The sequence below is a fragment of the Rhea pennata genome, chromosome 1 (assembly GCF_028389875.1).
Source record: "Rhea pennata isolate bPtePen1 chromosome 1, bPtePen1.pri, whole genome shotgun sequence".
Lineage (NCBI taxonomy): Eukaryota > Metazoa > Chordata > Aves > Rheiformes > Rheidae > Rhea > Rhea pennata.
Window position 1 is genome coordinate 70,991,759 of NC_084663.1, and position 13,879 is coordinate 71,005,637.

The 13,879-nt window shown below is 37.0% G+C and overlaps 1 protein-coding gene across 3 annotated transcripts in view; it reads left to right on the forward strand.

Annotated features, from left to right (window-relative positions):
• Positions 1-13,879, forward strand: part of PIK3C2G (phosphatidylinositol-4-phosphate 3-kinase catalytic subunit type 2 gamma) — a 275,977-nt gene that overhangs the window by 68,156 nt on the left and 193,942 nt on the right. For all 3 annotated transcript variants that reach the window (XM_062591246.1, XM_062591238.1, XM_062591256.1), the window contains exons 5-6: positions 756-867; positions 7,479-7,581. In XM_062591246.1, coding sequence (XP_062447230.1) covers positions 756-867; positions 7,479-7,581 — 215 coding nt within the window. The remainder of the gene's footprint in view (positions 1-755; positions 868-7,478; positions 7,582-13,879) is intronic.

A 13,879-nucleotide genomic window follows, 5' to 3' on the forward strand; every position in this document is an offset into this window, starting at 1 on the left:
GAGGGAGTATCTCAGACTTGAAGACTCAGTTAACTTGTCTGGTGGAGCATGCCTTGCATGCATGTAAAGACCAAACTTATCAGATATGTTTGCGATTTGATTGACATATTATGCATCTTATTTTCTTCTAGTTTTCACCATTTTTTCTAGAATAGGAATAGAGGAAGTGTATTGACAGGGTTGTAAAATGGCTTAAAAAGATGAGGAAGTGTTGGGGAAGAGTTGTCAAAACAATAGAGTATTTCTGAAGAGCAGATTACATAAACTTGCATAGAATTTGTATGATCACTTTGTTATGGCTAATGAAAGGTGCAAAGAAATAACAATGGTAAGTAACTTTCTGAAGCTTCTGTGTGTCTTGTACAGCAACAGAGGCTGTTTTTACATCATATCATGTTCACACATGGGAAATTTACTGATACATTAATCACAAAAACAACTTCAAATTTACAGATTCGAAAAAATATCCACTTGCTTCTTCTTTCTGCTTTGGAAAAGTGCTCAGCAATTCATTCCAGCTACCTCACAAGCCACCAGTTTCCTCCAAATAGACCCAGATTCTATGACTTGTTGTACTGCATCTGAACCAAAGAAGAAAAAAGATCATATATTGCTTGTTCTAATTCCTCTTGATGGGGCTAGACAGCAGCAGTAGTTAGCATTTACAAAGAAATTCTTATTTTCTTTGCTCAAGAATGTAGCCTGAAATTTTCTAGCAAGCTACTATTAATTTTTTTTGCTATCTTTATTTACAGCTGGCTGTATCACTCATGACTTAATTGTAGAGATCCTACACTACATAAATCAATACCCAGTCCAAGAGGAATGTTTTCTAAGAGTTTGCGGGTCTGATGAATTCTTACAGAAGTAAGTATCTCATTAGGAAAGGGTACTGATTATGTATTACATCATGTAAGCATTAATGCACTCTGCTTATACACTGTACAAACAAAACCGTAGGGAAAGTTAGAGTAGTGTGTTCCAAACACTAAAGGAATAGCTTTTTAAACTCCTGGAACATGTTGTTTCTGTATTTATGCTCTACAGGAATGATAGTGTCGTCATTTGCTTCGGTCTTCCAGCAGGGCATCTGGGATTCAGATTCTGTCCCCTTTACGTAAGCTTTGTCCAGCCTTGAATAATTTGTTTCACTCCTCTGTTTTTCTTCTCTTCCTCATCCATAAAACAGGGATGCTGCTACTTCAATATCTCACAGGAGTGTTGTAGGCAGGAGGGGGTATGTATCTCTTCAAAGGAGAAAATCACCAAAGAGATGAGAAACAGTATTACAAAGAGCTGCCTAGCAGGTGATTTTCCTTTGTATCCAGTTGCAACAGTAGTAAAGTAAATGAATCCAGCAGTTTGATGTTGACTGTACATTGCAGAAAACATGTTATACCTATAAGCAGGTCTTTCTGAATGTATGTAATTTAGAAGTTAGGAATTAAGTGTTCTGATTTATATTCATAGAAGTAAACTTTTGTGATTTTTTTTAATATAAACACTGCTGGACTCAGCTAGGTGTTTCTCCCCCTCTGGCAGCTTAAATTCAACTGTCATCAAAAATGAGGAGATTTAACATTGAAGTAGCTAAGTGCAAGTCCAGATTCCATGTTGCTAGCTGCACTCCTGGGACAGTAACTTTCAGCAGAAATGGGCAGTTCTCTGTTGTAACATCTTAAAGTGACACTGCAGGAATGACTGTTTATCTATTAAAAACATTAAAAGTGTTTGAAGGGTTGAAATAATGTAGACATATCCTATAACTGAAGGGGAAATCTTTATATGCAGCCATATTGGCAGTGTAAAGTAAAGATTTCCTGAACTAGCCCAAAGCAAGTCAACTTGATAATGAAAGCAATATAGCCATGAGAGTGGTAAGTGTCCCACCATGTAAATAAGCTTTGTTCTGTAGCCGGCTTGGACATCTCTAATCTTACACAGGTACACAAGTCAAATATTCAGATGTTTGTAGTGAGTTATACTTTGCAATTCAAGGTGGACACTTTAAGATTTATGAGCTTTATTTAAATCTACGTAAAGCAGGAGCTGGTATAGTGGAATGCTGTGTGAAAATGATACAATGCTAGAACCACTGAGAAGAGAATCAGGTCATAGATCTGTTAACTACATAAGAGAGCCTGTTTGGTTTTCTCAAGTCTTTCTTCTTATTTCAAACTAATTGCTAAAGAAAATGGAAATAATGAGTCATTGTATTGAGGGTGAGCTCAGTGTGTTTCAGTACAGTGTACAGTATGTTCTAAACAGTTTTATTTTCACTGTTGGGAAGAACTCATCAATAGGGGACTGTTTAAATTCCTGCACTTTCACAATCTCAGCACGTCTCATTAGCAGTGAAACAAGGTCAATGATGTCCTCCTCTTTTTTGCTGAGCTCCTTTGCTGTAGTGCAAAAAGCACTGAGCTTCAGTTCTGGCCTCAGTAGCTTGTAATTCTATGCTATGGTATAATTTCACCTGTCTTCTTCTCCTCATCAGAGTCCTTAATTTGAAATTTGAAACCCCGAATAAAACCATCTGTTGGGCACCTTAACATGACCTGCAGAGTTGCCTCGAGGTGAAACTTTTTCCTATATTTGTACTATCTGGTAATGCAAATTGCTCTCCTCACTATGTTGTTTAACAGAGGCACTATAGTTTTATGTACTTGTGGAAAGTTCTTCTCTTGCGGAGCATTTGGAATTCATTCAGTGATGAATTCCAGTTGAAGTTTCACGAGTTATGAGACAGCAAAGGGAATGCTGTGCTCCTTCTGCTTTATTATAATCCAGAAATGAATAAAATGAAGAGAAAACAATGACATGATGAACTATTCTCAGACCAGAGTAGGTTAGTGGATGAGAAACATTGTGAAGATCGGTCAAAAGCTTTCATTTAGTATTATATTTAACTATATGAATAAGCATCTCATCCTGCCTTTTGCAGAAAAACTTGAAAGACTTGCTGATTCCTGGAATCTGTTTTGCTTTAAGTGGGATGGGGAACACATGCGTATGCTAATAATATATACACTGCAAGATATGATCATTCATTATTCCCTTCCTATGGAGACATCCATGAGCTTATATTGTATCTGACTCACAAGTCAAATATCAAATTTCAAATATACAAATTTAAAATAGCAGAGACCTGCATATAGGTTGTAGTTCAGGCAGTAACTGATAGAATGATCTTTGAGATCCTCATCTGGAATCTCACTTCATTTCTAATCTTTAACTTAATTTTATTCACTAATCAGAAATTCTGGCCTTGCCTCAACCTGTGGACTTTCCTCTTATTCCTTTTTCTTATGGTATCTACAGAACACTATCAGGATTTGCTGGCACCTTTCCCTGCCCCTTCTGTCATTGTAAGGTGTGTGTTAATCACTTCCCAGGTTGGATTTCCTGCAGTTTCTTTTTTATATGTTCATCTAGAAGCAGAACTCAGCCCTTGAAAGAATAGGGGAGTAAAATCCCGTTTATTTGCAATGACGACCCCAATCCTTGTCATTCTTTTCTACTATTGCTCACAGAAGTTTTTGATCTTTGTATGTACCCATAGGTTGAATCTACCCTCCTTCTCTAGGCTTCCTAGCTGTGCATATGCACGCCAGTCCTTTATGTGTGTCATGTTTATCTTCATCTTTTAGTTCTTGGAGGGCTATCGGCGATACCTGAAAATCCCCCCTTTATCCAAGCCTTCTCACATTCACCTTTAAATTTTGCTTTCGCACTTTCTCATCTCTCGTTAGTTTTAGAATGGGTGCCCCTCAAACGAGATTTTTATGATGCCTTTTATAAAAGATGTTATGTAAAGATAAATTATATTGGGGTTAAGCTGCTTATGTCAAATAACTCCTAGCTCTTGCTGCCAGCAGCAAGCCAAAAACTGTTCTTGTCATGTGACTGCAATGAATCAATTCTCCATTTAGACTTGCCTTAGAGCTACAGGCCACCAGCATTCTGAAGTGCCTAATAAAATGAAGCGCATGACTGTATAAAAGAATACTGGACTCTCTTTTGATTATTGATCTAGTGGTTGTTAGTAAGAAGTAGCTGCAATATAGACCTAGTAAAAGAATATAATCTAAGGATATTTATGAGCTTTATTTCTAAATGCCATGTTTTTCGAAGACTTGGGATTTCTTGAAGGATCTTTTCATACAAATTTTTAGTTCTGCTTGTGCTCTAGCATAGTTATCTTACTGCTTTGCAGTTCTGCTAACACATTGAGCAGAAGTGTGACCTTATTGATGATATTTCTTTGCCTTGCTAATTCTATTCTCTGAGAATTGAGACCTAAATAAGAGTTATTTTTCTCTCTAAGTCCAAACCATTAATTATAAAAGAGGTAGAGTTAAATTCATACAGATTGGGGTGGTTAGAAGCAGACACCTTTTGGATGCCCATCTTCTTTGTAAAAATAAACTTCATTTTCTGTTCTTGCTGTAGATTAAGCTTCTCATTCAGGGATGCTGCTCAGCTGAGATTTTTTTTTTTTTTTTTTAATAAATCTGGTTGAACTACGTTGGGATCTGGAGCTTATAGCACATCAGAGAATGTTGCTGCTGTGTGGAAGCAAGATCATCTAGTGGTGAGGGAGTCAAGAGACTGAAGGCTTTTCTCTTTCCCTGTTACTGAGATTATGGGACCATACGCGAGTCACTTCATTTTAACCAAGTCATTACCTCATTTCTTAAAGACAAAGACTGCCTTTTGCTTTGTGTCCTTTATTGTGGCATTCTGGCCCAAGCTGTAGTCTCCTGTAGTATTTCAGCAAAATAAGCAGAAAAGTGTTAATAATGTTGCATTTTTATTAGTGTTTTCCACTGCAGTGCTCAATACACTGTGATCCAGTTATTAGTAACTATGCTATTCTCTAAAAGTGGCTACATTATTTTTTTCTTACTAGTACAGATGCAGTAGCAGATCTGTAAGAAACCAAGCTAGAGAATGCATTGCAGCCTAGGGTATGGCTAAAAGGTAGTTTTTCAATCCATGGCTGGTCTGTGGAACTAAAGCTGCATCACTGTTTCTTGTAGTTTCCTTTTCATCTAGGCCAAATTTCCACCTTAGTTTGCTGAGGCATTAATCCACATGGTCTAGTCTCTTGTATCACAGCATCTGCCAAAGCTTTTCTGTTTGCATTTATGTATATTGAATCCATCCATGAAATCAGCTCTAGGGCCAGCAGCTCTAGACTACAGTGTTTCAGATAGCCTCACCATCTCAATACAGGATTTGATGAGGTCTAGTATCTGCCTGACACAGGAGTGCTAACACAACCCCCTACTGTAAATGTGGCTATAACCAAATGTTAAACTTCCATTGCTGTAATTTTTTTTGTCTCAGTTATGATGATGTGGAATAATTATACTGGCCAAAAGTAGTTTTGTACATCTGCAGTAGAAAATTATAACCATAGAGGAGCATTCTACTGGTATAAATTGGTATTGCCATAGCATTTTCTAGCAGTGGCTTGGTGTAACGATTGCATCAAAGGGAATAAGAATACTGGAGCAATCTGGAATGAAGTGACTCAGGACTTGCAGGTGTGTTTGTGTAAAGGTTTCTTGTTACTACACCTGTCTTGAGGTTGGCAACAAATAGGGCAGACTGGGAAGAGCAGAAATAATGGTGGGGGGAAAGATGAAAAACAGGTGTGAGGCTGTTTTGAAGAATCATCAAGGTCACAGAGGAGTTTATCTGCAGAGTCATGAGGCAGACTTGATCAGATGAAATCCAGAGTGGAAGTTAGAAGAAAGCAGTGAGTAGGCACAGCATAATATGAGTTGAGGAACAACACGGGAAACTTAAAATTGATATAGTCTCAGGAAGTGGGAATAGGTTGTTTGGACTTTTGCTGGTAAAGGAATTTGAGAAGGGCTGAGGCATAGTAGTGACACACTTTACAACAGTACTAGTATTCACTGTGCCAGTTGTGGCTTCTGCCCTCTCTCTCAACCTGTACTTGTCCTTAATAAGGAATTTTGCAAATGTATAGAAGCACTGTAAAAGGACCTTGCTCTAGATGTTTATTCTGTCAAATGGTCATGGGTTTCTCTTCTGAGACCTTCAGTGTCTTTGTTAAAAAATACATCTGCACTTACACCTCTTGTGACCTCTAATAGGAAGTATATATTTTGCTTACCTACAGTGCAGGGTAAGTGCAGAACACTTACAAGATATATGAATCCTCAGTAATTGTGCTGAGTGGCAATTATGTATAGTACACTAACTTAAATTTAACCATTAATTTCTATTGGGGACAACTACTGCCACATTAGATATAAGTCTCTACTCTCAGTCACTCTTTCTGTCATTTGTTCACAGGGCCAGTGTTTCCTGGAACTGAATCCCACCAATTTTATTCAGCTATTCCATAAAAAAACACTTTTAGATAGAAATAAACACCATTTATAGCTGAATTGTGAGTTTTCTGTGACATTTGACAATTCGTAAAAGAATCCACTTTCCTTCATGGCCCAGGGAGTTCTGAAACAACTTGCCGTGCTGTAAATCCATATGAACATGGAGTATCCCTTTTGACATGCTTGGGTCTGGAGACCTGAAAGAAACAACATGAATCTAAGAGAACATGCACTAGAGTTGTAACTGATGATGCATATTAACTCATTTCAGTGATGAATTTGCCTTTGCTAAAATCAGTATCATTTTTCCTAATGATTAATCCCAAAGTTTTTTTTTTTATTTAATAAAAAGCATTTGCCTTAGCTCTAAGATTATTTTTGCATTATTTCACCTGATTAAAACAATAAGAGGGAAAACACAAAAATGATTTTTGTTTCAAGTAATATTAAAAATAATAAAAAGCATCCTTGGCTAGCAGAATAGTTCATAGGAGCCATTCCAGCCGAATGAGCAGAGCTCTGTGTGTGGCCTTAGCTGGCATATGATTTCAGGGGTGGAAAACTGACTTATAGCTTCTTTTTCATACCATCTCTGTGAGCTGCACAAGATCAAAACTTTAGTTTCTCTGAGGATCATGACCTACGTGTTTTAAAGAATATGGTTTTCAAACATATAGTTTATATTTTACTTTTGAGTTAGATATCAAACATTACAAGTCATTCCACAGTAGTGCTTTCATACTCAAGATAACTTTGTATAAATCACACTGATTTGGGGTTGAAGAATCTACAGGAGATGTCTTGAAAGACAGAGTTGGAAGCAGATGCAGTTTATTTAGAATATTTTCTTTATTTCATTGTTGTTCTGTAACATAACTTAATAGTCAAAGATACAACTAAGTGATTATTTTGAAATTTTCTCGCCGGAAAAGAAGTCATGACCAAACCCTGTCAGTTTTCACAGATGTAGCTCCCAAGCACTAGTTTTACGTTTTTCAGTCTGTTTTGTATTTATAATTTAGTCTACTAGTCCTTTTATTAGAAAAAGAGAGATGATGAAGGAAGTGCAAACAGAGTTAATCATTTGTTTTTATCACAAAACTGCAGCAATCATACTTTGGGCAGCCACAAGACTCTTCGCAAGTCAACCACCTGCATTCAGCTTCAGCTACATATCACTACTAATCTGAAGCAAAGTTTGGCTCGAACGGTATGTTTTCTTTTTTTCTCCTCTTCCTTTCTTTCAGCCTCCTTGAAAGAGTAAAATTCTTCCAATCCTATTATGTAACAATCTCCGGTTATAATCAAAGAGAGATTATTTGCTTTCCTCATCATGCATTTTTTAGTGCTCAACTCCAGTTGAAATGTTCTGGGAAATAGGTCTGCCTTGTTTCTGCACTTGTACCTAATGCATCACTCTAGAGGACTCTCAACTGAAAAGAAAACAAAGCTAACCTTTTTAGAAAAATGCAGTTCTGTCAGACTTGACTCACACTAGTGATTTCAGTTTGTCAGGGAATTACTGGTTTTGATTGGTCTTTCTATGTTTTGAAATATAATAAGGGGAAAATCATTTGAAGTATTGCATAAAATGAATCATATGTGGATTCGGATCATTATCACTGAAAATCAGAGTAGGTTGATAAAAGTTGGAATCTCAGTTTGTCTCTCTATGCATACATGTGTGAGTGTGGCTTGCACTCATGCATGTGTGTGTGTTCTTGTTTGCACATAGGCGTATGTCCCTACAGAAAACATTGTCTTATCACATCTTAAATCCAGAGAGATTGATATTTAGATTACTAGAGATTAAGCAGCCTTGGAAGGGATTATTGAGCTTTAGTGACACTGATCTATGCTCCTAAATGTGAGCTTTATTCCCAGTGGTCCACCTTGAATTACTTCCAACTCAAACTTCACAGTACAGCAGAAGCTTTGGTGTTCTAGGCATTATTCCCTGGCAGTGGTTGGCTTTATTCAGATAGTTCCAATTACATGCTTTAAGTACATATACTGTCAGCCTGAATGTGTAGGCCACAAAACAGATTTCTAATAGAATAGAGGCTTTCTTTTCATTTTTGTTATGTGCCATGATGAAAAACGTCAGGTTCAGTGCAATGTGTTTCTTGAAGCATTTAAAAAGGGACTATAATGAGGCCAAATATAATATATGTTTAATTCTTTTCTTCTGTTGAAGACATTAGCTATTCTATAGATAAAAGTGGAATAATCAAGTGCTACTGTGTGCAATAGTGGCTTAAATTATTTGCACTGTTCACTGTGAATATTCATTTAATTATCTATTTTTGAAAAACATTGATTCTACTTCGTCTAGTATTGTTCGGAAGAAAGTAACTTAGGAAACATGGAAGCTTTCATCACCAGGTCACCTCTTCAAAAATGATTCAGATCAGTGAATTGCCAGCTGCTCATTGTCAATCTAGAGAAAATGATCTGATGTGTGAGTATGCCCTCAGAAGGAGGTGAGCAAGTATTCATCTCATGTGTCCTTTCTCATCCTCATATTGTATCATCAAAGCCACAAAAAGAACAATATTCATGTTCAGTCACCTATGGAATTAGTTCTGTCTTGTCATGATACCTTGTTGTCATTGAATTGCAAGTTGGTGAGCTCCAGGTAGGAATCCCTGGATGATTTCCATTGTCTGCATTAAATAGGAGATGAGATTAAATGATTATCCTTTTTAGCCTTAGATCTGTGACAAGATATCTTGTGTTAAGAGTCTGGAAGACTTGATTTTTCCATACAATGGTGCCAAAGAAAACTGGGCTTGGGGAGAGTAAAGTGAAGGTGATTAGATATAATTATGAACACATGTAACTGTGTAATCGTGGAAAAATTACATGCCTTTTCTAGGTCACTGTTTTTATCTATTAAATGGAATAATATATATTATTAGCCTTTTTGCTGGTCAGTTGCAGGCTTCCAGTGTTTCCTGCCCTGAGAAATCAGTAACATGAATTAGAAATTTGATGAGAGTGCTGTTTGTATGCATACAGCATACACTGAAGGTATTATTTATATACCTACACTGAAAAGAGACAGCCTCAAATGATCCCCTGTACCTTGTTGAAGTTGAGATGCATAGTTTAAAAATAACTCTTGCTATATACAAATCACTATTATTCATGATAGCATAATTGTCCCATACTGCACAATGCCTAGAGAGAAGGCAGCATCCAAGGAATTCTTATTTCACCTAAGTAATGAGATAGAGTTTAGGAATTAAGATTTTGGGTAATTTCTTAAGTTAGCCCCTTGACCAAGCTGGTCACCTGTAAGCAGGTGGAAGGCTATATCAATTCTGTGTGCCTGTGCTTTTCAGCTGAAATCCTGATCTAAGAGCAGACATTTATTTAAAATTTATACTGTGATACATACGTTTCTCTGTCTCTGCTGCATACGGTGAATGATGATTTGCTGCTCTTGTATCACCATGCCTTCAAAGTATTATTAGACACCTGAATGTCACAGCTGTATTACTGATTATATTGTATCTAATAGCCAGTTGTCCTTGGAAGGCAACAGAAATATACACAGAAAGCAAGAGGAGCAATAGATCTGATATTTATAATTACAAGCTAATTGCTTGTGGTTCAGAGTTTAAGTGAACTCAAATGTCTGGACCAAATTGCCAGCTTGTTTGAGAGCAGGAAACTCTTGAGCATAAATTATTTCTTTTTTAAAAAAAAAAAAAAAAAAATCACAATAACTGGGTATTTTGGCACACCATAATATTAATAGAATGAAGAGTAACATTCAGGCCTTTCAGCACCAAATTTCCTAATAAATTCTCTACTGTGATTCTGACATCATTTCTGTGAAGCTCATGCACTCAATAAAGAATTACTAAAATAGTCTATTTAATTAAGGTTAATAAAAAAACAGAGTTTATAAACTTTGGCAAGTAACTGAATATTCACAATTATTTTGTGAATATAACTTTTTAAATAAAACAGATATTTCTCCACTCTGTGGGAAACTCGTATTCTGTGTTACGATGTATTCGAAAAAGAGGAAATTGTCTTGAACTGAAGACTTAAAGCAAGAAATTTGGCCTGGGACTGTTCATAGAGTCACAAGCTCTTGAGCCAGTCAGTGACCTTTAATTTGATTTTGATTTTTTGAGACATGAGATTTATCAGCCATAACACTCTTGCACAAAAGCCTTTTAATACCTGAATTTTCAAGACCCTAGATTCCTGCTTAACCTCCAAAGAAAGCCTGTACAGAGAACATAACCTTATCTTTATATTATAAAAACATATTGAAGGTCAGTTTTTTGTTATCTAACCAAACAAAGACCTTCTGCTGACATGAGTGTGAATTCTGCATCTTGTAGATTTTTCTCTATGCACTGAAATCTCGAGGAAGACAGTAAATTTCAAAAAAATACACTAGTTCTCTTGTCAAATGATGATCCAGTTTATGGACACAGTTGTGCAGTACTCTGAATAATGAATGCTAGATCTGTTTTGATGTTGTATGTCATGTCTATCCTACTCTGTATTTCGTCATAACAGGCAACTCTTAAGCACAATCTCCAAAAGTTGTAGTGGGTCAGAAATGTTACCATCCTAGAGGATGGGTAGTGTTCAGGAAGCGTGCACAGTGGAATAGCATAAAAGCACAAACCTTCATCTGGGTGCCATTTCCAGAGAGGGCTCTGCCTAATCTCAGAGACGCATTTCTTCAGTGCTGTCCTCACATGCTTAATATCTGAGTAAAGCACGAGTCTTTGTAGTGGTGTGGCAGCAAGGAATACTTCCTGCTTCCTAGGAACATCGCTTGCTTCCAGAAAGGAAATTCTGGACAAAAGCAGCCAGCAAGTGATATTTCCTGAGATTCTAAAAACATTTTTACTTTCATATCTACCAGTCTTAATGATGTTAATATTTTACCAGAGGTATCAAGTTAAGTGTTAGTGTCCAAGCATAATCACAAACCGAGAAAAATGAAGTCAGTGGTCTATCATGATAAGAACTGTTTTTCCATTATTTGAATGTATGTGTCCTATTCACAGGGACGGTGAAATATTTCAGATACTAGGAAGCCATTTGTCTATATTTAAGTATCCTTTAAAATTGTGCTACTGTAAAAATGCTTCATGTCCTGTTGATATGCTCAAAGCCTGCTTCATCACTGTTGCAGTTTGACAGGTCTAAATGAGGTTTAATATACTACAGTGCACTGTGGAGGCCAGGAGCAGAGTGTGAGCAGCTCTTGACGTTTCACATTTCAGAAATAGTTACAATTACTAAGTAGAATAATTACTAACAAATAAACAAAAACAGTCTTCCAAGCCGTATTTCAGGCAGGTAACAAGCTTGGAAGATAAATTAGCAGTGTTCAGGCCATTAGAAAACATTTGTTGTCTCAGAGAATTTGTGAAACTGTAATTAATAACCTACAATAGGGCTTAACCAGGAATGGTGATGTTTTAAGATATGTTCAAGTGAATTATTGATCACCTCTTTATGATAACTGAAACTCTGTGAAAGCTTTAGGCCATGAAGTTACTTCAGGTTACTAATAATAGCAAAGAACATTAACAGCTCAAGAGATGGCGTAAGTCACAGACCCAAAGTTTTCATCCAGCTCCAGGGAATACTTGCGACAAGGCACTCATGTCAGAAAGGAAGGATCCTGCTTGCAGGCAGGAGCGTGAGCAAGTCTGTCTGGCTTGGAGGAAGCCTTGATGGAAGAGACATAGGTGATGGTGCTCTGGCAACTGCAACATCTCCTCTCGCTGTGCACCCAGCTCTGTAGGTACCTGGGCGTCTCTTTGGATGTTCTGAATCCCACTTCAGCCATATTGAACTCAAGGATCTGAAGTAGTCTCGATTGAGGTCATAAATGCTATTTGTTTTTTGGTTTGTTTTTTGTTGTTTTCTGAAACTTGCAGCTTGATTGGTTTTACAGGGTACTTGAAAAACACAGATTTGTAGACAGTTTATGAAAAATAATTTTCCCTCCCTCTGAGTTCACATAATGGAAAAAGATGGGAAAACTGTGTGTTCTTAAAAAGATAGGCAGAGACTTTAAGACTTTCAACATCCAAAAAAGCTTTTGTCATCCGTCCTGGGCAGTTATTTACGTGTGCAGCTACCATTTATTTTTGTGAATTTTCTGTCCTTCTTTGGGAGAATTCGCATTGTCATCTGTAGGATCCTTTAGAATTTTGAAGTTTCAGACATGTTACTTGGTAGAAATCTCTGCTAAGGATGTGGTTAACCAGTGTCACAGAAGCATATCAATATCTTTGGGAGCTCTTCTATGTAATCATCTCCCATATGTATTTATATGCTAAATGATTCACATACACCCACCTTTTTCCATGCTCCATCAGGTCCCCTGAAGCTTCTAGATTCCTATCAATCACACATATCTGTAATTTTATCTGTGATCTCCAGCGCTCCCTCCTTTAGTCAGTTTTGCATTGTTTAGATGATCTTTATAAAAATGCAGGGTACTTTTTGCAGAGCATCTACACTGCTCATCTGTAGGGTAGTGTGACTTAAAATATATATATCTTCCCTCCCTCTGAGTTCACATTAATGGAAAAAAGATGGGAAAACAGAGTGTTCTTAAAAAGATTTTTAACATCTAAAAAAGCTTTTTTCATCCATCTTGGGCAGATTTCTTCATCCATCTTGGACTGTTGCTCTATCTAGAAGTAGAAAATCCAAATCAGGATATTATAGAATGCAATATTTGGTGCTATTCCTTCCTGGAGCGCACACTTCTGATTATTAGAAACTTCAGAACTGGGAGTAAAGGCAAAGACTGGTACTAGTGCATAAATTCGCACCACTCTAGAGAAGATGGCTAAACCAGAAAGTGGTATCAACCAAACTAAGAGAAATGGAGAAAGCACTAAGGTTATTTAAATAATGGTGGGTTGTCATGTGGGCAGAAAACAATTTTGAGCCTTGATCTGAGAGAGAAAACTGCGTCTATTAGGTCACAGCCCTAGGAGCACAATTAGTGCTGCTCTCGAGAAATTGGCATCCATAAACTATTCTTACGCATTTTGTAATCATATTTGTAACAGCAGCTCTGTGGGGTTCAGAGACAGATTCTGAAGTCAGCTGAGAAAAAATACCTACTTTCAAATTCATCCTAGCCCCCAAATACTGCTCTCTCTACTGCTTCCAAGCACTGTCTACTGCTCTGTTTAACTCACTCACTCTCATCAGAGATGATGTGTTAAGGTAAGGAGCAGAGGTGTCCATATAAGTTCAAATGCCAAGGCAAAGAGAAGCTTACAGGTTAAAGATGCATGTATTCAAGATTTAATGCATGAGAGCTTTCTTCTTGCCTTCACCTTCTTCCACTCCACTTATCTAATTCATCTTTCGTTTACTGCTGCTATGTTTACTGCTACTAAACAGATAGGAACTCTTTAGATGGAAATTCTTTACAGCATATCTTCAAGGTATCTAGTTCAAAAGATCCTGCTCCTTAAATGGTGCTATTGCAAAAT